The sequence below is a fragment of the Acyrthosiphon pisum genome, chromosome A1, assembly GCF_005508785.2.
Source record: "Acyrthosiphon pisum isolate AL4f chromosome A1, pea_aphid_22Mar2018_4r6ur, whole genome shotgun sequence".
Taxonomy (NCBI): domain Eukaryota; kingdom Metazoa; phylum Arthropoda; class Insecta; order Hemiptera; family Aphididae; genus Acyrthosiphon; species Acyrthosiphon pisum.
In genome coordinates this window covers 49,445,727-49,472,065 of record NC_042494.1, presented here as the reverse complement: position 1 = coordinate 49,472,065, position 26,339 = coordinate 49,445,727, and the positions used below count along the sequence as shown (strand labels likewise).

At 29.4% G+C, this 26,339-nt stretch overlaps 2 protein-coding genes across 2 annotated transcripts in view; one reads left to right on the top strand and one right to left on the bottom strand.

The window, feature by feature from the left end:
- Positions 1–26,339, top strand: part of LOC100160267 (protein amalgam-like) — a 370,302-nt gene that overhangs the window by 124,141 nt on the left and 219,822 nt on the right. The window lies entirely within an intron of this gene.
- LOC100574879 (cytochrome P450 6k1) overlaps positions 1–26,339 on the bottom strand; it is a 65,955-nt gene that overhangs the window by 5,474 nt on the left and 34,142 nt on the right. The window contains 3 exon segments of the mRNA XM_008182285.3: positions 7,296–7,538; positions 22,334–22,361; positions 22,363–22,556. Of these exon segments, the coding sequence (XP_008180507.2) occupies positions 7,296–7,538; positions 22,334–22,361; positions 22,363–22,556 (465 nt within the window).

Sequence of the window (26,339 nt, the reverse complement as noted above, 5' to 3'; positions counted from 1 at the left end):
ATGACTATAATGTAAAGTATCAATATTTTCTATGATCGGTATCACACCTTAAGTTTTTATTGTATCTTTCAATTCTTAATAAATAATAATAAATCTATATAATAAAATAATAATTTTAAGTGTGAAATAACACGAAGAGTAATTTTTAAAAACACCACTACATGGTGCTCTCTGTGTTACAGTGGCGTGGTAAACGACATGTACTTAACGCAGTTGCTTAGCCTTAGACATTTATTTATTTTTTAAATTTAAAGTTTGTGTAGGTTTAATTAATTATTATAGTATTTTTTTCATGCTAAATTATTGACAAGGTCCTATAACAAAAATTCTAAATTTTCATACAGCTTTAAGTCATATATTATGTATTATGTTGTAGAGAGTAGTGGGTGGGTCATTGTTTAAATATTTTGCTTAGGGTTTGAAAATATGCTCGCCACACCACTGTCTGTGTACACTGTTCAGATAGTATTCGTAAGTAAACGACTGTGGTGTTATAATAATAATAATAATAATAATAACAAAAAACGTATCTCAACAAACAGCGTAACGAATAACAATACAAATATTATGTAGTAATAATTCATATTAAAACGGAAATCGATCTGTGTGGGCGTTTCCGTTTCATTTAGGTAGAACATCGCGTATAGACTTCATGCACGCACGTCGCTATAGATAATCAGTCTCGTAAAAATAACTAAAAATTGTTTTTTTCTATTTTTTTTTAACGTAAAACGAGACAATATTATGCATCTGGCAATATTTCCCACAATGTCATACGACCTTGTATATTGTAACATTGGTAGGTAATGAACCACAAAGGATTTATTCAGGAATTTATTCGGAGGGTTATTTAATGTCTAGTTGTATTATTAGTGATAACTGATAATACACGATGTATCGAGCGATACAATTAAAATATATATTAATATATTATAATCGTGACGTGTATTGTTATTCAACAATTGACATTTGAATAGCAAACCTATGTGTTATTATGACGAATGTCACCGATGATAGTCACTAGAATTTTACCGTAAACAGCTTTAGGATAACCGGAGAAGTCGCTCTGCTTCGAAGTTTCTAGTGTTTGAGGAGGAGTAGGTTACCATAGTAATGGATGTGTTAAACTTGAAAACGGTGATTAATCATTTACGGCAAAAAACGATTATGGATGGAAACAGTATCTACTTCTATTTATAATATTGATTTTTATTAGTAATATATTTTTCTATTACTAATTAGTAATTTGGTAAGTTCAACATATTTCATCAAAAATCATCACAATATACTATAATCAATATTATATACCCGTTATTGGAATATTATGCCATATATTATTGATGTTAACTTCAATTATACCGACGTCAAGAATAGGAATAATTAGCATAAAAGTAGTCTACATTTTTCAAACATTTTCGTCTGTATATGTAGTCAATTTGTGTGTCATAGTTTAGCATGTCTTATGTGACACATTAATTGACTATGCATACGATCGTTTGTCGTTTGTAGAAAACGATTGATATTAATAGTGGATTGTTTCTACAAACAGAATAACGAAAATCATTATAGAAGATATTTTCATAATAATATACGTTTGAATATTATAATAAACGTTTTTTCAAACACTGTTAAGAAAAAACATGACTGTGTATTTTCAATATTTTTAATTTCTGAAGGAATAATTTTTCAAAAAAATTAGTGTAACCATTTACGCCTTTTAAAATTTAAAATGTTTATAAATACCTAAAAAAGTGAAAGAAAAATGAAAATATGTCTAGAAAACATTAGGAAAAAAAAATTTTGTTAAAAACTGCTACATAAATGATAAAATTCCCGTTTTTCCGTCATTATTTTTAGTTTCACTCGATTATTTTGAAAAGTTAGATAATTTTTCGTAATGCCCAATACACTAATTAGATCCAATTTGCTACAAAAACCATCCTGTCAAAATTAAAGATTGAACATTTTTTACTGGTCCAAAGGGCAAAAGGTGACAGTTGTAAACACCAACAATACAATCTTAAGAAAAAAACACATCATTGTAAAACTAATTGGTACATTCGTCGCTCTACTCGTAATCTGAAACGAAAACCGATTGAAGATCAATGGCTCTACATAAATGGCCACTGCATATTTTTGTACATAATTTGCATTGGAAAGATAGCCAATGTATCCTCGTGAAGTAAAAACCTAACATTAGTATACAATCAGTGTTGGGAATTATCTAGACAAAATTATTTTTTTAATAATTATCTTATCTAGATAAAAATAATTAAATCATCTAATTATCTCATCTAGATAAATGTAATGGTTATCTGTGGTAATTTATCTAGATAAAAAATATAATTATAAGAATATTTTTAAATACTGAAATAGGCAATAATTTACGAGAATCGAGTAGTGATTCCAAATACCAATATTATTACCAATATTGAAAGTTTTATTTTGTTATTTTATTTCTATTCAAGTTGTATTAAAAATTAAAATTGTATATGATTTTAGTTGAAAAATAACATTAAGGATTTATTAATTAATAAATATTACCTAATTAGTAATTACTAATAAATTACATTATTTATAATATAATTTAAAAACAAATTATCTATTTTTGTTATCTAGATAAATGTATGTGTATTTTTATCTTTATCTAGATACAATAAAAAATGATGTTATATTTTATCTTATCTAGATAAATTTTGAATGAATTATCTGTTATCTTATCCAGATGATTTTTTGGTTATCTTTTCCCAACACTGTATACAATATACCCATGGTACGTGTAGGTAAGCTACACAAGTGTATGAACTATCATTTTGGGGCAGGACAACACGTTGTAAGTTGCTTTGCGTTTATATGACAAAAAATACCCATCGATGAATTATTGATTTTTGGTCAAGTGAATTAAACTTCTAAAATTTGGTTGAAATTCACATAAAGCATATATAGTGACCCGTGACTGTATGTCACGCAATCCACTAATTTTAAGTGGGAAAAATCAATTTATTGACGGGAATAAATAAACAACATCATGATTTTTAAAATGTATTGCTTCCGAAAAGTTGAAATTTAATAAACAATATTAAATAAAACGTCGGAGTAGCTCTAGCTGTACTATACTACGTGACCTGGTGTGACGTGGTGGTAGGTCACAGTGTATAACGTGTCCGGAGTAACTATCTCCCGGATGGGTGACCGTCCGAGTTTTAGCGTCGAATCCTCATCGCCCCCACTTGATAATATAATGTACACTTGTCAGGTTAGGTTAAAATCCATATACCATATGACCATTGCTTCCGTAATTTAAAAAATAAAAAAGTACTATTGTACTATAATAGTATAGATTAAGACATGTACCTCGACTTTGAGGCCCCTGTATAGATGGATAGCATGGATGTGTTGAATTTAAAGTCGATTATAAATAATATTATTAAATCATTGTTACTATGAAAAACGATTAGAGCGGAGACGGTTTAGCAGCCTATATGTCTACAAGAAATATTTCGTAATTTTGACAAACTTTGCCAACATGATATGAAATTCAAACGCTTATAAATAAAATTCTGTCCATGTATTTTTATACATCTTAATTTCTGGTAGAAAAACTTTTGAAGAATATTGTATTAAATATTCAAGCTTTTTTACTCAAAAAAATCAATTGTATTATACATAAGTAAAAAAAAACTTAAAAAAACTCGACCGTATAAATATTAAATATCTTTAAAAGTGCCAAAATATTTGAAAAAATAAAATCGATTTTGCCAATTAATTCAGCGTAAATATTCTCACGCATTCGTAATTTATTTTATGTGATTGCCTTGTAAATTACCAGGACAGTTTTACTTTTAAGCTACGAAAGTATCATTATATCAAAAAAAAAAAATTTTAAATACACACTTCATTGTAAAACCGATACATCCGTCGCTCCGCTCAGAAAATGTAATATTATGTTTTTATTTAAGTATTACCGCCATGACAAATCAACTTATTTTGTTAATTTGAAATGCGAATTTCCACAATAGCGTAACCAGCGTAGGTAGGTGTAAATCGTACATAACGAATATACGTCAGTGCAATGACCAGGTAGATATCCGTTTTTGTGATGTTTTTATAAAATATTCCGATAAAGAAAAAAACGACTGACGTTTCTGTGTTTATTATAGACACCCGTTGACTCGATTATTATTTAACCCACTATAATACGCAAAAGGTGCTGTCTGGTTGATTGTATTGTCCCGGAGGGCAGGACAGCTCCAGAGCTGACATGTCATTGCACTGAACGTTGTCATACTTCATAGGTGCTCATATGGTTATACATACCAGACATAAATTTATACAATTTCAATTAAAATAATAAATTACTACATTAAAAAAATCTATTACACTGCTTCAACTAACAATAGACAGTTGAAAATGTCTATATATTATCAAACTAAACAATAATAATTAATATCATTATTTTCATACCGATAAACCATCATAACGATACCATAATATGGACAGTATTCAAAAACAAAATTCTATTCAATATTCTAGTAATAAATACTAAAAATAAACTTGAGTTAAAACAACCGATATTATAACATGCGTTATAATTAGGTAACATATTATTAACATCACAAACCCAAGTACCCAATACTGTATAATACATATAATATTATATAGATAAAGTATGTACGGCCGTGGTATTAGTGCATTACCAATACAAAATGAAATAAACTCATTCTTATAAGCACAAAATTAAACTTAAAGCAATATTTTTTGCTAAAAAAAAAAAGCTAGGGTTGTCAATTTAAGACTATGTGAGTGTTAAGCACCCTCTGGCACCCCCGTATGTGTACCAATGTCCTAACCTATATCAGCGTTTCGGTATCAACGGTATCCCACTTGATTCATATGATGACAATGCGCTGTCGTTTTTACATAATAATATTGGTTGTTAATTATTATCAAAGGTACCTACTTTTTTTTCTACAAATAACGACTTATTATTTTAAAAAACTTATACTATTTATCGACTTAACTACCTAATTATTCTATATTATTGTTCATGTTTTATACTCATATTAAAATAAGTTGGGTAGCACAAATAATAAAAAAAAATTAAATAAAACTTGTTGCCGATTCGGGAAAAAAAACTGATAGTTTCAGTATAAAATATTTAAATATACAAAAAAGTACGAATTAAAATTTATTTTTAAGATTTAATATTATATAAACTTGAAAGTATCCACGTGAACAACAATTTCTAAAGTTCAAAAAAAACTTTCTATCTTAGTAGATTTTTAATTAAAAATTTGCAAAAACTCGTAAAATTTACAAAAACGGAGCTACTGTGTTATTTAACAGACGCCTTCATTCATGAAGTGTGGATATTTAGCAATATTTTTCTGTACAGTTAAAAAAATTAATTCAGACAAAATATATTTCTTAAATGTATAGACTATAATGGTTAAAATTCTTGTAAATTGTATACAATATTGATCATTATTATGAATTACTCCAACTGCAGTCTTACTGTATTCAAAATCTTATGCAATTTAATTGAACTTATAGGACATGCACAAAATAGTATGTTAGTTGTAGTAACCATATACGAATCGACTAAATAAAACGATTGAGTTGAAACATAAAAGTAATACTTTTTTGCTTAAAATATGTATGTGTTAAACTGTTAAAAATAATTAATTGTTCTCGAGCCCACGAAAGAGTCGTTGTGACAAAATACAAATAGAGAAAGCATTTAGATATTTATTTTGAGAAACAAATAATATTATCATGGACTTGTATGATATCAGAAATATAAACATACAAAATATTATAAAACAATATTGGTTCCAAATATACCAATTATTGGTGAATATAGTAAACGACATACCTATATAGGTATAGTGTTAGTTTAGATTACACAGTTATATTATTTTATTTGATCACGCGGTACGGAGACAAAATATTTTCTTACACATTTCTGTTGTATTTTTCGTTTTGTTCTTAACGCTTCCGAAAAATCCTTGACCACCGGACAACAGAAGCAAACAATTTATACTGAAGCACACTCGTGACAACAGGCTATATACTTGAAGTATCTCGACCGTTATATTATAGGGTACCTATCTAATTTGCAGCGTCGCTTTTCCGCGGGCATAATCGATTCATTCGGCTTCAACTAACATATAATATAAATATGTATATATTATTTTGTACATCATACGCAAGCCGTATACAAATAGCTTTTAGAAACAGGACGGAAAAAGCTGGCGTGTTTCGCCGATCGTGATTAGTAAATCCTAGCAGTAAGACCTAGCTTTTATGACATCATATATATATGTGTGTGTGCATGTGCGTACAAAGCGATCGGGCTTTGACTTTGACATGATATTATAATATGTATACAAATCCGATGGGATCGTAGACGTCGTATCCTACTACAGCAGAATGATTATTAGGGATGAGTATGAGGACATGGTGGATGTGAGGTTGTGTGACGAAAATAAAACGCACGCATATTACACCGTACGAGCATTATAATAATTTATAGTAGAGGGAGCGTGTCTGAAACCAGAGAACTATAATATTCCCTCCCTTAATCCGTGGGCGTAACTAGAATTTAGAACCGAACGATCAAATTTATACTTGTTAAAAATTTAAATCCCTTTTTTTATTATTAAATTCTACGTTTAAAAATACAAAATAAGTATTAAAAAACTACCCACGTACATATACATTATGCTAAACTCTATGGGAATTTGTCTGTTGACTTATTATTTCGTCTCCACTCAAATCAAAATACTTCTTTTAACCATCGTATAATAAAAACATCACCTAATTATATACATAATAAAAACCTGATTGCACTAGAGTCCGGTCATAATATACTTCTTTTGGACAAGTGCTTAAAATAAATTTTTATATGTGTATTGATATTTGTATTTAATAATATTATTTATTCAATTAGTATTTAAATAATAGGTACCTATTTAAAGTATTATATTTGAAAACGTATTTAAATATTAGGGGCAGACGACCCACCATAAGAAGTTGTAGGTAAATAAAACATAATATTATGTTTGCATAAAAATTACTGCATGCGTACGGCAGCGTTCTTTAAAATACCTAATAATTTTTCAATTTTTTTTTTTTTTTTTGGTAAGGCCATCGAGGCACTTCTGAAAGGTCGAGTGGACATGGCGACATCGACGGACCGACTTCATATCATTATCTATAATTGTCATATACCTACCTACTATTATTTTGTGTAAAATACAAAACGTTGTAATGCGTATGTATCACGTACTTACCTATGTAGGACTGCGGTCCACTGCCGTGTGGCATGTACGCGGACGAAAGTTGTCCGGGAAATCGGTGTGGCTGGAACTTTTCCGGCTCGGTAAAGTGTTCGGCGTCATGGTGCAGCTCGTACACCGGCACCACGATCAGCGAGTCCGGTTCGATGGTGCCACGGCCACCGGTGCCAGGCACAACGTACGGTTTGGTGGCCACGCGGCGTACAACGGCTGCCAGCGGGTACTTCCGCAACGTTTCTGCGGACAGGACGAAAAAAATTAAAAATATAATCAGTCTCATTAATTGTTTCAAACGCCGTAGTGTTGAATTTATGTTAATGAACTCAAATCTGAAGCCTACTTAAAAAAAAAAATTCAAATCAATAAATCAATTTCCATTATTATAGTACTGTCTACGTTGACTATCAAAAATATATAAATATTTGTAAAAAAAAAAAATTGTCCATGTAAATTAATGTAGCTTTTTTGATTTGGGTGCGATTCATTCGACTTTGGAAATCAAATAAGCTTCTAGAAACTTAGTTCAAACAAAACGATTAATACAATTAAAATAATATACCTACAATATAATATTATTAAAAGGCTCATGACATTTAATTAAATTTATGAATGGTTAATTAATTCTCCCGTCAAAGTGCATCTGATATAATATTATGGCTACCTTCTATAATGCACTGTTTCCCAACTTTCTTTATATGGCGAGCAACTATTAGATCTTTCTTCCGCCAGTCAGTCCATAACAAAAATTCTAGTTGTAGGTACTCTAACAATGTAATATTAAATTCTATTTAGTATAATTATTTTATTTTATATTTTATTTATTTTAAATTCAATATTATTTTAATAATATGATGCTTGCTATTATAAAAATATCGTTACTCAATAAAATCTGCCAAATAGGTTGGCAAACATTGAACTAATAGGTATATTGTGGCTCAAAATTAATAGTATTGATGTTGAGATTTTTTTTATAAAATAACTATAAAATACATAATATATTTATTTAGTGACTAACAATAAATGTTAATAGAAACTTTACCAACTTATGCTATGTGTAAACAACCAGAGCTTAGCAAAATCTAAAATATTTAAGTATTTAATATTCCTTTAAACATCAAATAGTGACCTGTGATCAGAAATGGGGAAATCACTCAACTAGTTGTAACTGCAGGTTACGAGTTACATTTAAGTTGTATATCTAGTTACAAGCAGCTTTAGCAATTTGAAACTGATTACAATTTACAGTACAACTTAAATTAACTTTGTTACATTTATAGTTACAAATTGTATAATAACGTATGTTTATATCTAAGAAAATAATGACTAAATAATTATTTTAATTTTATTTATCGTACATTAGTAAAAAATATGTACTTATATGAAGTATAATTTATAGGAGCAGATACGGAATTTAGCTTATTATTGTACTTATCTTTTTTATGTTCAATTTTTCAATTTTTTTTTTTTTTTTTTTATTATACATTATTAAATTATTTATACAATTTGTAAATTTATTTTTTACAATAAGTACATTCTCTGTGGGAGTTGATGGGTTGGAGGTTTTGAAAGAAGAATCCATCCAGTGATGGAACTTCTTGACAGATTTATAATTTTTTTTTTTATATTTGTAGGCTCCTTATCAGTTATCGTTGTTTGTACATTTTTATCATGTTTAAATTGATATTTGAAGCTCGCAGAAGTATTTACAATGATTATATTAATACAAACAATATATTTAGATTATTTGAACACAAGTCACAAGTGATTTGTTTAAATTAATATATGTACATAGTAAAATAATAAAAACATGCACTAAAAAGACGATTCCAATATTGAATACAATTTTTAAAGGATTAGGTATCTAATTTGTATGCGATTGCAGTTAACATTTTTGACTTTGGTATAAGGTACCTAGTACCACCTGCCTATATTTAACGGTAATCATGATTTCCAAATATTATCATTGAAGAATTCATAGTATTATACTATGGATTTAATTCAATCAAGTTAGTGAATATATTAATTATTAGATTAACATGGCGTGTATGTTCCTGAATAATTCTTGAATAGACTTAAACCTCGTAACGGGAATGTCGGAATGTGTGAAATTTAAAGTCGCATTAATTTAGAAAATATGTTGAGATATTTATGCGATCAAATATTTCCCTAGGTAGACCATTCAAAATACGTGAAAAAATCATTTCCCATAATAAGCTGCATAATATTATAATAGCGACTTGCATTCTTAACATACTTTGTTGGTGACGAAACAGAATAAACGCAATACCATAATATTATTTTTGTGGGTAAAATTGTTTCGATAGGACGATCGTAGCATTTGAATTAATTAATTCACCGTCACGGCATTCATCCACTGCACAAAGGTTCTAGTGCAGATGCGAGTACTCAGTGCACCCTATTATTATAAAATGATTTTTAATTTTATACCGAGAGGAATCGTTGTCAACCTCAAATGTTTTCTCATTGAATTATTCATAGTGTAACGGCCCCTCTCAACATATATAATGGCTATAGGAATTTATATGATATACTAAATTATAGTGCATAAAATAATACCGAGAAATGTGTAATGACGTATGGAAAAAAACCAATACATAATATATGTGTTGATTGTCTACGAGTGTTCGTCAAATATCCATTGGCATAATATTATAATAATTATTGTTAAATTGCACGATCATTATTTTAGATTAGATACCGTTATCAAGTGAAACTAGATATTTGATAAATTATTGTATAAAAAACAATAATCTGATTTGATAATTTATACCTACTTTAGATTCTGAGCGTAGCGAAGAATGATGTACTTTACACTTGTACAAATGTTTTGTATTTTATTGGATTACAGGAATACCTAATAAGCTGCAGTGAGCCGCAGCATAGCCATCTCTGCTACGTAGGTAGGTAGACTATAACTTATAATGTCAGCAGATGCAGTAAAGGTATTTTTTTTATGGACCATAGCTCTCATTAAAAATGTCAGTCGATGGGGGAAATCTTAAAATATTATAATGTCGTAACTATTATAGTAATATAGATACCATGATATAATGTAGTGTTATAGATGTACAAGTCTACTACTCGTTATTATAGGGTGTGACGAAAATAACTAAATAATATAATATCAGCAAACTACATTATATTATGCATCTTATAACTTTTGCTAAAATCTATATTTAAAATATTGCTTTTAATCATTTCTCAAAATGATCGGCGATGAAGACATTTTACTATATTTTCAGCGACAATAGTTATTCAGACTTTGCAAATCCTAAAATAATAATATTATGTTTGAAAAAGTAGAAGTACCACAATGTTCAGTATAATATTATGTGAAACACATTATATTGATTAAAGAGATAAATTTGTGGACAAAGAATTTTATTTTCTTGATAATTTTTGTACTGAAAATTTTTATATTATATTCGTATTATACTCTACAACAATGCCAAAGTAATATACTATTATTGAATACACTATTTTGAAATTCTTTATCGAGTTTTAATATATCACAATCTGGTATATTCTCTCAGAATGCTTTGTGGTTAGCCGGAAGGATTTGGAATACTTTTTATTTTTAGAATAGTTTTCCTCTCTCGGCTTTTTCTTTTGGCGAGTCTATAGGGTCCAGGGTACGAAATGGGCGATGGAATTTATTTTGTTTCATGTAATTTTTTCTCAAAAAAATCGAATTCTATATTTACTTCATGATTCCATACTAAACAAACTTTAAGAATTGAGTATATAAAATATAAATATATATATATTATATATATATTATATTGTATTATGCAGCTAAAAAGTTATTTTGTTCGACGTTTTACACAAAATATTAGTTTTATACGTACAACATGAAATTAACTTATTTCGGCTACTCGTTTATAAATTAATAATTTCAACATAATATTATTATTGTTATAATATTATAACGTAAAATAAATTTAATATTAACAGAATATTATTTCCATAAACGTTTTAAAATAATTAGAATGGTATGTTCAAATATAACAACGGGTGCGTTATTTTAATTAATGCGCAAAAAAAAAATAAATGTTGAGCTATTTTTGGCGTATATATTTTTTATATTTCATTTGAAACTAATGTAAAATTATCATGCCTGAAATGTACTTCTGAGTACAAATAATGTTAATGAGCGATCAATCACTGTATTGAAATTCCAAACTATATGTAACATTTTGTAAACAGGTACGTAATGCTCAAACACATTTACGTTCATAATACATATTATAAGCAATTACTAATGTGGTACAAAAACCGTGTCAAATCGTCAACTTTGAATAGTTTTTCGAATCCAACGATTTGCGCTTTCAAATTGAAAATACATACCTATAGTAACTAAATCGCGATGAGATGATCAAAGATAGAACGTCTCTAAATCCAAGCGCAGTACAATATTTTATAAAATATGGTCCACTGAAATATATTATGATTAAAACATCGACAACAAAAAAAAAAATTCGTATCAAAACTCCAATATAATGGGTTTCTACAAATTAAAATGTTATTTGAGTTGTGTAATTTATAGAGCAGTATAGTGTGTCGTTTATTTTCTAATACCCTTTGTATATTATACATAGAACCGTAATATTTATCTAAGAGATAGTGTTATGACGACCCATCTAAGGTCGTTTAACGATCGTTTTGACATTATTTCATTAGCACATGAACTCGCATATACTTTCATTCGTATAAGATAATATATTTTCTACATTGTGATCGCCATGCTAATAAACTAAATAAATGTCTTTGAAACATAATAATTAATATATGGTTCTGTGGCAGGAACGCAGAGTCACACTTATATTATACATATACGTTTGTTCAAGCGTTTATATTTGCCTTGCGCTAGCGCTTATTTTAACAACCAAGTTTAACTGCGAACATAGTACGAGACTTCCTAGATACCGTCACTATAATAGGAACTAGTAGGAAGTCAAGAGTTATCTTCACTTACAGCTGTACAAACGCAAACACACTCACAAGATATATAGGTACTCGTTCTGTCGAATAAGTCACGTGGAATGGTTGGTTTCACAACATCAAAGTTTACGTGTCCGATGAAGTCTGACAAATCAGAAAAGCGGAATATTCGAATGATGGATGAGAAAATGTTTGCCGACGTCTTATGCAAAAAAGACTATAAAATATCATTTATACGTTTGTACGTTGTATAAACTGTTTTCAATTTCACAAATAGCGAATAATTAACAATTTCAGAGATCAACATACATAAACGCCACATTGATCTTAAATAAATAAATAAGTTTGCTGTCTCGCAAAACCAATTTATATTAACTTTCCACGAAATGCGATTTTAACGATTTTTGGTATTTCAAGCCTTTCTTTCTTGTCCCATTGTACTGTTGTATTGATCGATAATGAAGTTTTAAAAAACGTAATCACGGTAAATTTAACAATTAAAAAAAAAAACATGAATTAAAAACACGGATATTAAAAATTTTTTTTGTAAAAATATTAGCTGAATGAGTAAGCCAAAAGAACAGAAGACAACCAGTGAATAACCGGCCAGCATCATAAAATACGTATTCAGGTGCTACCGAGAACTCGGTATAATGACTAAAAGCAACCGCAGGCTCTTGACGGGCAAAATTTTGGAGTACCAAAAGTGCTCCCCCGTTGTGTCAACGTCCCGATACCCGACAACTGCAATTGCCACCAGGAAAGTTAATAAGAGCTTCACAGAATTACAAAATGTGGTCGATCGACGACTCGTGCCGGCAGTTATCCAAAGACCCGACAAGAGTTCCACCGACCTGACTCCCGTCGGTAATCGCCACGGGGAAAGAGTTTCACAGAATATGGCCTATTGACGACCAGCGCCGGCTGCCACTCGGCGAGCCGACAAGCAAGAGCTCCCCCGTCGCGACGACGACCGATTCGAAGAGAATCGTCACCGAAAAATTCAGCAAAACCTTCACAGAACACGGCCAATCGACAACCAGTGGCGGCAGTGGTGGATCCAGGGGTTTGCCTCCCCCCAATCGCTGTAGTTTCCCTAGTTTTACACTGTTTTTAGCCATTTTTGTAGCCAATTTTTGTAATATTAATACTTTTGTCCCCAATGCCCCCCCCCCAAAAAAAAAATAAGCCCCGGATCCGCCACTGAGTGCTGGCAGCTACTCGTTGATCCAACAAGAGCTCTCCGTCGCGGCAAAGATCCAATAACCCCCACACCTGACAGTTAACACCTCTTGGTCCTCGAAGTGCCAATGTAGTGTGATGTCGGCGGTCCATCCGACCACACCCGACGGCTATCCGGCCATAACGCCACCGCACGAGAGGCCATGATGGACTACGTCGACATGCGCCGATGAACATTTTATTAGTAGTCTCGAAGACAACGAATATATCGGCCAATCTCGGCAAGCAAACCGAAACGGTTCTCGTTCAAGGCCAGCAAACTTCAACGTGGTTTCATAATTTATTGAAAAAAAAAATAGTTCTTTTTAGGGCTAATATACCTTTTCCACACCCTGCAAAAGCGATAGCTGAATCTCACATGTCACATCTAATTGTATTATTGTGCACAAACTCACATATTCCCTACCTAACTAATAAATAGTGTCTCATCTAAAAAGCCTCTTTTGCCCTCTCCCCGTCTATCTGTCCACAAATATAATATAGATAATAAACTATTATTATATATATAATAATAAGGACAATATGCAGGCACATATATAATATGTGCCTGCGGTATAATAATAGAGTAACAAAGAGGTGGCACTCCGCTAATTGTTATGAATATTGGTCCCAAAAATGCCTCCAAAATACGTCTCAGCAATAAAAAGAAAAAATAACACCGTGTCTCAAAACAATAAACAAACCACAATTCATTAGGTAACTGTTGTTTCCTAGTTCTACCACATAAATAACAACTGTCTGGGCATTTTGTTTAATTTTAATATGTAGGTACACTCTTAAACTTTTAAGTCTAGACCAGGATTCACAGCTACGTGGTATGTAGTGTCATGCGAGGGCGTGGTAACTAAAACATGGTTGTAACTTACAACAGGTAACCATATTGGTTTAGATCTGTACTCTGTAGTCAATACTTGGCATACGCGGTCGCAACTTGGTTATTAAATGATACCAAACAAGTAACGTTCATTAAAAAATATAAAATATAATTTTGTTTAATGTGATACTTATTTTCTTCATACAATAAATATATTGTTCGAAATATGATAGGTATTATATTACTTTTATTCGATTCATCAAACGATTTTTTTTTTGCTATTCAAATGGCTCAAGATGCAATCGTTTTTATATGTTTTATATTTTAATATAACCTATATTGCACCTTTTAACAAATTTGATTCTTATCTAGAAGGTTACATATGAAATTTAATCACTTATTTTTTTTTTAATAACTTCCTCAATCTAATCTTATGTTATCAACTATCGGGTTAGTTTTTTTTTTATCTTGTGTTTCAATTTAAGAGATGTATATCGTTATACGTCGTAAATCTTTCTATACCAAACTTTTCTACTTTTTACCTTCTCATTTTTCTCAGCTTCTATTAATGTAATTACAGCGTATTCCTTCTTTTTCTAAGTAATTCGGATTTTGATTTTTCTTATAAAACTGTTGTGTATAATTACTATTTAGCTAACTTAATTTTCACTGCTTTATTAAAATAAGGTTTTTAAAGAAATAATTTCATAATATTTTTTTTTTCTAGAAAAATGGTAAATATATTATAAAGTCTACATGAATATTATATTATAAATAATAAAAATATTTTTGTATTATTTTTTTTTTATACATTACCTACTAAGTAGTAAATAATGTGGTATTTATAATATTAAAATTGTATAATGTATAATATTGTTTAACTACAACATATAAGTCTTAAAATTCAAACAAAAATTGTAAGTATGCATAACGTATTGTTATAATATCATGTATAAGTATAACACATTATACAATTGTAAACTTGACACTTTTACGTGTAATTACATTGCAATTATCAGAATATTTATATTAATTTAAAGCTATTAAACCACGAATTATATTCACACCATTCATGAACTCGAACAATATGCATTTTTCATGTAAAAATTAGTTCAAAAAACCTAGCTAAAAATGATTGAGAGGTACCTAATATAATAAATGTACCTCCGACCTACCTGGCTATCCTCAGAAATAGAGTATGATTCTCTGGTCTCATTAGTTCAGAATAATTTTTTTTGTATTCAACTATTTTTCATTAAATAATTTAATTTTAACACATGAGTTTCACTTCATACCAACCTATTATGCAGAAAAACAAGTTTAACTTATGTTTTTTATTGATTTATTATTGTAGTTTATATAATGACAGTTAATAACAGTGATTATTAACTATAAAAAGCTTATCAAGAGTGCCGGCGCTAGGTATTGCGGGGCTTTGGAAATAGGTAATAGGTAGTCAGAGGAGGGAAAAATTCTAGCTTTTTTTTAAAACAGGATTTTTTTTAAAAAAAGCTGTTTTTATTTGAATTTTAAACATTAAAAATAATTATATTGGATTATTCTTATCCTTTTTTTATTATTATGTTACAAATAATAAAATAATAATACGCACCTATGTGTTGGAAATTGTAAGTTAATAAATTCGTGGGGGTGGCAGTGGCGGTGGTAGATAATAAAATAAAATGAAACTAATAATGATACACAATAGATACCTACGCAGTAGGTACATATTATTATTTAATACGGCTAAACTATAAACTAAATTGTAATAATAATTTCATAAAATGAAAACTACTTTTATGATATTATGCAGACATTGTTGAAAAAATACTATAAGGACGTAAGGCGCTGCAAAGCGGATTGCAATCAAATACTCAAATGTCAATTATATAATATTAGATAATCATATAAATATTTTAAGAATTATCCCTTCTATAATACTACGGCAATACGCTGAAAGCCTTTCCAAATAAAGAACAGAGAAAATAATAACTGTAGGGATAAAAAATATTTATATTATTAGTTATAGTATACTCCTACAATCATACTCGGTGAGTATCGTCAAAATATTACTCCTTCGTCATATCGATAATTATTTACTTCGTACTATGGCTAAATTATTCACAGACCTTATACTACGAGTAACTGATGATAGAAATAAAATTAATATTATACATGTATAGTATGGAACAATAAATTTATAGATTTATAATTTGTTAATGTAAAATGCATTTAAGATGCATTATTAAGATGATAATTAAAAATCACGGGACCCTTAACAAGCGCGGGGCCCTGTACATATGACCCATTTGCCCCCCCCCCCTTTGCGCCGGCACTGCTTATAACTAGCATGGCTTCTAGACTATATGCAGTTTTTTACTAGAAGTCTTAAATATACTCTTATTAAAAGTTGTGGAATAATTAAAGTTTCTATTAATATGAATTTGAATTCATACATATTTGTGAGACGTGCTTAAACTAAACAAATAATAATACTTTAAAAACAATGTTACCTAATATACTTTAAGACTTAAGTTCTTAACTAGAGAAACAATAAAATAAAATATATTAATTATAAATAATTAACGTCTTCTCTACGTTGTGAATATTCTTATTTGCATTATCATTAATTGATATAATAAAAGGTTATTGGAATAATTTATTTGCGTATACCACTTGACTAATGTTTCCTTTATTGATTTTTGTTAATAACTAACCTTAATATGCTAAATACATTTGTACTATTTAAAACAATAACACCTTGATTTAATACCAACTACCAATAGGTATATGATAGTTAATAGTTATAGTGTATTTTGTAAGATTGTTGAGAAAAATTAAGCGTACAAGTATAATATATAGTGTATAAAAATGTGATATAGGTACTATAGAATGATCAATGAATAACGTCGAGCCAGTTGATAAGTTATAGTACAATATACCAGAGCAAAAAAAGAAAGAAAGAATTACGGTGTTTATGAAAAAAATACGTTTTGACTAGGTTGATATATTATGTAGTTTTGAATTCTTGTTGAATAATTATTTTTAAATTTATGGTGCTACCGCCCAAACTTTTATGACAATTGCATACTAGCTGTTTTTCAGTCATATAATGTAGAGATTAATATACTACCTAACTATAAACGTCGATATATCAATATGAGCTTACTTTAACTAATTATTTTTAAAGTAGTTACATATCTGCATTCCATATAGATTTTTCAATAGGCAATAAACAATTGTAAATTATTATGCTTCAACAATATTTGAAATTAAATTTAAATCAATATTAAAAAAATAATATTGATTATATTTTATTGTGTTATATTTTGATTGAAGTGAAGATTTATTGGTTTTATAATGATTTGAAGTTTTATTTTTAGGAATCCTTTGTTATTGTGTGTTTTTAAAAAATTATATTCAACTGGAATCAGTATTACATTGTAATGAATTTACTTATAGTATACAGTACAATATTTTATTTTTATCAAAATTATATTTGTTTATGGCTAGTTGATGGATACGCTATTTGACACAATATAATAAATATGACATCATTTTAAACTATAGTGATTTGTATTAAGCTTAGTTATAAATATAATATATTAGTTATAAATCATAATAATAGTATTACTAGTATTAGTATTTGTATTTGTATTAATTTTTGAACGACCTAAACATAGCACAATATTCGTTGTATTTATAAATTAACTTAATATTTCAATTTTTATTTTGAATTTTTTTATTTTTAGACAATATTTTGAAATTTTTAGACCATTTCTTCTATTTTGAATATATTTGATAACTATTCTATATACTGTTCTGGATGCAATTTGAAACAAATTTACCATAAACTATCCCAGTCGAATATCAAGTTTTAAATATTAATTTTAATCTAGAATCTAGAATCTAGATTGAGAGTATATTTTGTACATATTAATTATATTATAATATTTATGTACCTACTTTATTATAAATGTTTAATTTTATTGAAACATGTTCAGGCAGCGATGAACATAAAATGTCCAGAGTTTGTTTCAGTGTCGTCCATTAAGATTTGAGACGGAGCCAGACAAAACAGAGACGGATGTGAATCAAAAAACAAAAATCGTATTTATCGCTTGCGGGAGGACAAAAGAATAGTTGGCCAATAGCAATAACGCGTGTGGCATATACATCTTGTCGACATGAACATAATTTTTGAAATAAAAAAAAAATGAAAAAATACATTTTTTGAATAGAATCCACATAATAAATTACATTATAATATTATTATAAAAGTTTTAAAACGAGCAATCAATACTCACTTGATCAAAACGCGCTGTTTATGTGTGAAGATTGGTGTACTATTTAAAATATATTTAGTTACAAAAAAAAAATCGTATGATGGGGTATTAATATTATTATTATTATTTTTCTATGTTATTTACACAATTTATTTTATCAATTTTCTTTTAATTCTCAAGATAAAATATATTTTATACATAAACATTAATTATAATATTTACTGATAAATAGTTCTAAGTCACCATACTATATTGTATCCTTGGAATTTCCTGAAATATTCTTGTAAGATCCTATTATATTTAGTATTATGTATTTTTATAAACCAATTTCCCATAGAGTATAGGAAATTAAATAAGTACTTAGATAGAACAAGAACTATTTCATTTTGAGCAAAATAGGATTGCTCATAGTTAATGACCGTATCATGAATGAGTATAAATTAAAGTAGAAAACCTTTTATAATACGATATCAAAAGAGATAATATAATATAATGTTTTTGACAAGGGAACAGAGACAAATGTAAAAATAAAAAATAATCAAATACAGAAATATAACGTTTAGTTACAAAATCCGAGAGGAATAAAATTTGTTTGAATAAAATACGTATTCAGACTTCAAAAGACTGTCGAGTCGTTAACATAAAATTCGAACATTACATTTTTAACAGTCTACTTTTACTCCTCGTTCAGCGTTCAAAATGAAATCTCATAATTTTATCATTTTTGTATTATTTCTGTATTTATCTTCGAGTTTTCATAAAATATAATAATATGCCTATTCCATACAATAATAAGAAAGACAATAATTTTTGGGAATGAACAGAATCACGGCCGTGTGTATTCCGATACAGTATCAAATGAAAATAATATCAGAAGATCAATATATAACATTTTATTCGGATAACATATTATATTATTCGCAACCACAATACTATCTTTATAATATTTCTTTAATATGATGCTTTTACCGACATACGGCGATAGGTATACAAACGATATTTTATCATTCACTATATTGTACTTACATAATATAAATGCATTTAAAAACCATCAACTGAGCTGCAGTATAATAATATGTAGGCATACCCTATTGCGTGTTGCTATTGTTATTCATTGTAAAGGGTCTCCAGTATCCATACTATATAATATTTTAAACATAATAGGTATATGTGTTACACTTTAGTATCACAAAACACGAGCCAATATTATGTTATTATAGGTATTCAAAGTTGTTGTGCTTTAGAATTGTTTTATGAAAGACGTGGATAACGATAAATATGTGAAAGTATTCAAAAAGAAAACAGAACAAAACAGAACAGAAAACCTAACAGATTTTATTTACGCAATAATTTACTCGCGTACTGAACCTAACAAAAAAGAAAAATCTCAAACCAAAATAAATATATTTTATTTAAAGAATAACAATTTATAATATGAAAGTAATATAAAGTAGAAATAATAATACAAAGGATAATCAATTTATACAACGTCTAAACAAATACGTACCTTACCTATATTTCAATTTTTTTTTTATATAATTCGAAGTCGTTACAAGAAACATTATTTGAAAAATTAAAACGAAAATCATGTATTCTGCTGCCTACTTTTTTAATCGTTATTAAGTTTTTCACCTTTATAAAATACTATGAAAAATAGTAAAAATATAATAGTTATTCTTTGATAAAAATTTTATTTTTTATCACTTAAAATAATGCAAAAGTTTATTTTTAAAAAGTAAATAGTTTTAGAAATAATGAGTGTCCTACTACTACCTAATAGGTATAGGCAGTGGTGCCGAATGAAATTAAAAGTGGCAGTTAAAATAGTTTAATTGATCCTTCCAATGTTTTTTTTTATTTATTTACCTATTTATATTTAAATAATTTAATGACATTTCTGTGTTAAATAAATAATAATTTTACCTAAACCCAATTTTCAAGGTGGTTCAAAATATGAACGAGCTGTAGTACGTGTTCGTTGCCACTGCAGGGTACAAGTATATATTTTATATTTTTAACAACTCTTTTTTTTTCACATGATAATAATAATAATCATAATACCTACATAGGTAATAACGCATAATTTGCACATTTCTTTACTGAAAACTTTCATTTTTTATTGCATATCACGCGTGATTATATTATACAAGTGACATATTTATTCAGTTGCACTCAGACAACGAATACCGTGTCGTAGGTATATATTATATTTAGTGTGTATTTACACGCTGCAAAAAATAATATTTTATAGCCATCACTATGGTATACAATATTATGCATAAAATTGTGTGTGTGTGCACGTCCAGCATCGAGGATCTCTGACACGGGTGTCGCGGACCTCTAGGGGACTACGGCTTATGATATTATTTGAAAATTTTGACGTGTCTCTTACAGAGCGATGCAGTTGACACAGAATAATAATTATACACCGGAACACGATAAGGATTACGTCGATACGTCCGAATAATTTAATATTTGATTGCTCATATTATTTTTATCACGGCCTTTTGACCGCACAATAATTAATAATAATGCTATCTATTAGGCATGACTTAATTATTATGGATGAACCAGGACTTGAAACCGATATTCGATAACGATTTTGAATACCGGTTAAAACCGTTAAAAACCGAAATCGAAAAAAACCAATACCGGTAATCAAAACCGAAATCGAAATCGGAAAAAATAAATACCGATAAACGAAACCAAAATCGAAATCGGAAAAAATAAATACCGATAACCGAAACCGAAATCGAAAAAAATATTTTCGGTTTCAAGCCCTAGGATGAACATCGTTACGTGTATTTTTCCGTTCGTGGTTGAACGTATTAGGTTAGATATAGGTACCTAAGTAGGAGTAATAATAATATCGATAATTTCACAACGCATTCACACGTTATAATATCATATTATAGTTTTTCGAATATTCTTTATCTTGGATTGGCCGTTCACTTAACAAGATCGGACGAGAGCTTCTTTATAAAAATAATAGACAGGTACAAGCGTAGAAAAAAATAAAAATATCTAAACTATTTTACGCTTTGAAGCTCTTTTTTTCTTTTTCCGTGTTAGATTTTTAACGGTCCTAACTCGATCGAATCTAATAATATATTATTCTTAACTTTTTTATGCACTCGGCTCCCTAATAATAATTTTATCACACTCTTATTATATACCTAACCGTACAGCTGTCCACCCAAATTAAATTACGCACGAAATCGGAAAATTTGAATTTATTTTGTGTTTCATTTATTTAATCTTTCAGTTTTGAGATTGATACTGTTTTAACGCATTAAATCGAACGGTTCGGAAAAAACAAAACTTGCTTACGTTTATCGATCTATTGTGTTTTAAAAGCTTGTATTAGAGCTTTAGAATTCTTACAAACTGTGTTATTCACAGTTGGCATATTATTATTACAACAATGACACAATATTATTTATAATATGGTGAACTATTTATAATGGAAATAGGTATACATACAGTTTGTAGATACCTACTGTTCTGTAATTTATCACGTCCCTTAAAAGTTCAAAGTTATAATTCGTTTAACTAGCTATATTCGTTTGGGTAACACCAATAATATTATATTTTAATAAATTCTGTGGCCACATAGCCGCAATAACGTCGGCCTGACTCAATCAAATATTTACAGTGTCTGTATATTATATATAGGTACCTACTGTATACAGCTATAATATATAACACACGATTATTATTTCGCTTACCTTTTAACACGTTTTCCAAGTACGGTAACCCGATCCAATTGGTCGATTGTGACTTGTTCTTGATGCTCGTCCAGCACGCTGTCCAAGTGCTCTCTGAGGTGATTTTGGATGTTTTGATCACGGGCTAACTCATACAGAGCACCCGTTACTAGAGCCGCCGTCTGTTCTATAGTGCCCGTCACGAACTCGAACATATCTAATCTCACTTGTTTGTCGGCAACATCTGCGGGAAAATATAATAGTATAATACAACCGTCGTGCTTATATTATAATTTTATACAGTGCAGAATACGCTTGTATATACACTATATACAGGGTGCTTCATCAAGCGCACTCGTCTCTAAATTGTATCCTCAAATTATGTGTTTGTACGAATTTCAGATGATTTTTTCGGAAACGTTTTTGCATCTTAATCGGTTTCTATTAAGCTTTATCAGAACTAAAGATAATATGATATGATTTTCCAAAAATCAGGATCGTATATAAACGCATAATTAATATGATAAGGATAAAATAGGCACTAGTATTCTTTCATATACTCGCGGGTGAATCACTCTATACACTGTGCACTTTGAAGGCTCGATGAGAAATGAGCTGGACAATATTTCCACGGCTTTCAGTAAAACGGTATACTAGCCCTTATTTGGCTCGACGAAAATATATAGGTATTATAGCTTATAGGTATCCATTTATGTTTTTTTTCAATTGAATATCCATTTGCACATAACGAAAAATTGCTAAATGTACCAAAAACACGGCTTTCCCGAAACTAAGGGACGTGGGAAAACGCAAACACCTGGCAATTGGCCAGACTTACTTTGATGCAGTTTTATAGATGAAAGAGTGTGTGGTCTGCTTGAAGAGATCGAGATTATCAAGAATGTCGTTAAAAAAATATATTTTATCCAACTATTAGTCTGAAAATTATATATTTACATGATACATATTATTATTTTTATTTATATGACACGTGTATGTTTAATAAAAGAGCCGTGTTTGAGGTTTGTTCATAAAAAAAAAGTCACCACGAACTGTGCTTTTATAATATTATAATAGTACTATAAGTAATATAATTCTTGTTAAAACATGCCAAAACAGTTCAGTTCGAGTAAAATTTGAAATAAAAATATTCATAATAATTGAAGCTATTGTCGTGACTTACTGTGGTTAATAAACTTAGAATACTGCTCGTGAATAACAAAATAAACTTTATTTTCCATGCATATCAATCTTATAATACAGTAACCGATCAAACATTACTCATACAAAAACAAAAACAAAACTACCTACCTAACCCTATAGTTGTGATGACCGATGGTATATAAGACAGACACGTGAACATGTTTTGATAGAAATCTGGTACCTACCAAACACTGTATTATGATGTGGATTTGAAATATTTATTTTTTAGTCGTATCATCTATATCAATGCTGGTCACAGAAATATATATACATATTTTTGAAATGTCATGCTTGAAAATATAGCGACGCACGCGATGGGTGAGGGAGAACCCTTTTTCAATTAAAAAGTATGAATTTAAAATTATTATGAAGTAGGTATCCAATTGACTCAAATATAACAATGGTTTCTGCTGTCAAACAATTGCTAAAAATATAACCTCCTGTATATTTTATATATAAAAAAAAATGTTTTTAGGGAACTCGTTTAAACTTATTTTTCAGTTTTTATATTATGCTCGATCAAGATGGTATTTTACGAGAACACGTTGTTTTGTTGTAACACTCTATTTAGTTAATATAAAAATTTGAATATAATAATGAATATAAATTCAAATGTTCCTTGAGATTGTAGGTACGCTGTATGTATACAGTTGCGATATATATACTAGTCCTTAACAAGCGCACCTACTTAACTTTTTACGAATTCGAAAACACTTAAATCTGATACGCTATACGTAGTGTTATTTTTTTTTGTTACTATAATATTACAATTATTATTCTACGTCATGAAAAGAACCTCATTTGTTTGTTCCTGGAAAATATTGCGTTATGACTTAATTTTCATGCTCGACTCATTTACATGTGGCGTGCAGAGGTTTTCTCTCCGCATACTATATTAATACCAAAGACATTAGTAGTTTACAGTAAACTCTGATTAGTTGACGTTGTTCCAGTAAATTGCAATCCTGAACAAATGATTTTGTTTTATTATACAAATTAAATAAAAAAAACTAATCATAATTATGTTTTAAAATATGGTAATGTACCTATATACAGTGTTGAGGAACACAAACGGGACACAAACATGCACACATACATACCAATAGTATACGTGGAGAGCAGACAAGAAACAAGTTCAGCAAAATCGACCGAGACCAATATTATGTATAAACCACAGTAAGAATGAAGTACATCAATAAACAAAAGGGACATTCGGTGAATTACAAAACAGGACAACGTCTCGAAACCAGCATAAACTTACGGACCAGTATAACGACGTCTCAAATCGTCTAATGATATATTATGCATCGGAACTAATACTGTTAAATTGCATAAAATCAGTGATATAGTAAACCAATTCAGCCCAATCCCAACAAAGACCAAAATCTACAGCCTTTACATTAAACCACGCAATACATTTCTAAGGTGGTCCAGTTGCCTCCTCACGTCTCTTACGAATTAGTTAAAAAAGAGTTTATATGCGCATTATGTCACCGTCACAACATAAACAAGTATATTTTACACTTCATTTTTAATAACTAAACCATCAAGACCTTACTTACATTTTATGGTTTAGAGACTGTTTGAAATCCCGGTTTCTACCAGCGGTGAACACCAGTTAACACCAAACTAACCGGCAGAAGGCGGGATAAATAAAAAGGAAATTCTCACGGCTAAGATATTCACATCTGCCACTAAATTTCGAAGCTAGAAAAAAATCAAAAAGTGTTATATTTTGGTACATATACAAAAGCGGACAAAAGCATGATCGCCCACAATTCAATACAGAATTAATCAGGAATGAGAGTGCAATTATTGAAAATCTACTGTTTTTACGGGGCACAAACATGACACTATTCGGTTTTCTATAAACAAAACATAATTTGATAAAAGCAATACGTTCATTTTTTTAACCAGAATATAGTACACAGAAATAAATGTGATTTTTAGAGTCAGTTCTGGTAAAAAAAAAAAAATGTGATCAACTTCTTAATACAACAATTTATTTAAGTCTAAAAAATAAAATGACAAAATATAGCAAATTGTATTATAATATAAGAACCAGAAAACACCGAAAGTGCACAACAGTTTCGTTAATCTATACTAAGCTCCAAAGAGATTATAATTTTACTAAGAAAGTGTAGAAGAGTATGCCAAAAAATACTTAAATAAAAATATTCGTTGATACTGTCGAGACTTCTCTACGACTGTATCACAACTAGTGACAAGTTGTAATATAATATACAAAAAGTTTTCCTCTCCACCGGGAATAGAAAACGGGTCTTCTTACTGAGATTTCGAAGAATTATTGCCTTTAGGAAAAAATTCTGAAAAACTATTTGGAAATTTTAAGAAAGACTTCTATCCACCATAAAAGTATACGATTGCGGGAGGGTTGATATGACGTTATGAAACTTTCGTACTACTCTCTGTATCCGAAAAAGCGATTACATACGAAACAAAACAAAACCGTGATACTGCAGGGATTTGATGGGCCTCTGGGACGGCAATCTTTACATTTGATACCTATCTGCTGCAACTACGATAAGATCATTGAATTCGAATAGTATTTCGATAACAGCTCATGTATATACAATAATAATTTAATATTTACAATACTTATTTAAAATTTAATGACCGGAGTTGTACTGGCGCACTAACGGTTTGCAAGGTACGAGCGTCACTCTTGCAGATGCAAACATCAAAAATTTAATATACAAAATTGAATATACTGTCGTAGTAATGTCGTAGTATATTATATCAAATCGATCTGAACGTGTGCCAAGCATCGTGGCTTAAAATGATATGTGAGAAAAACAAGGAT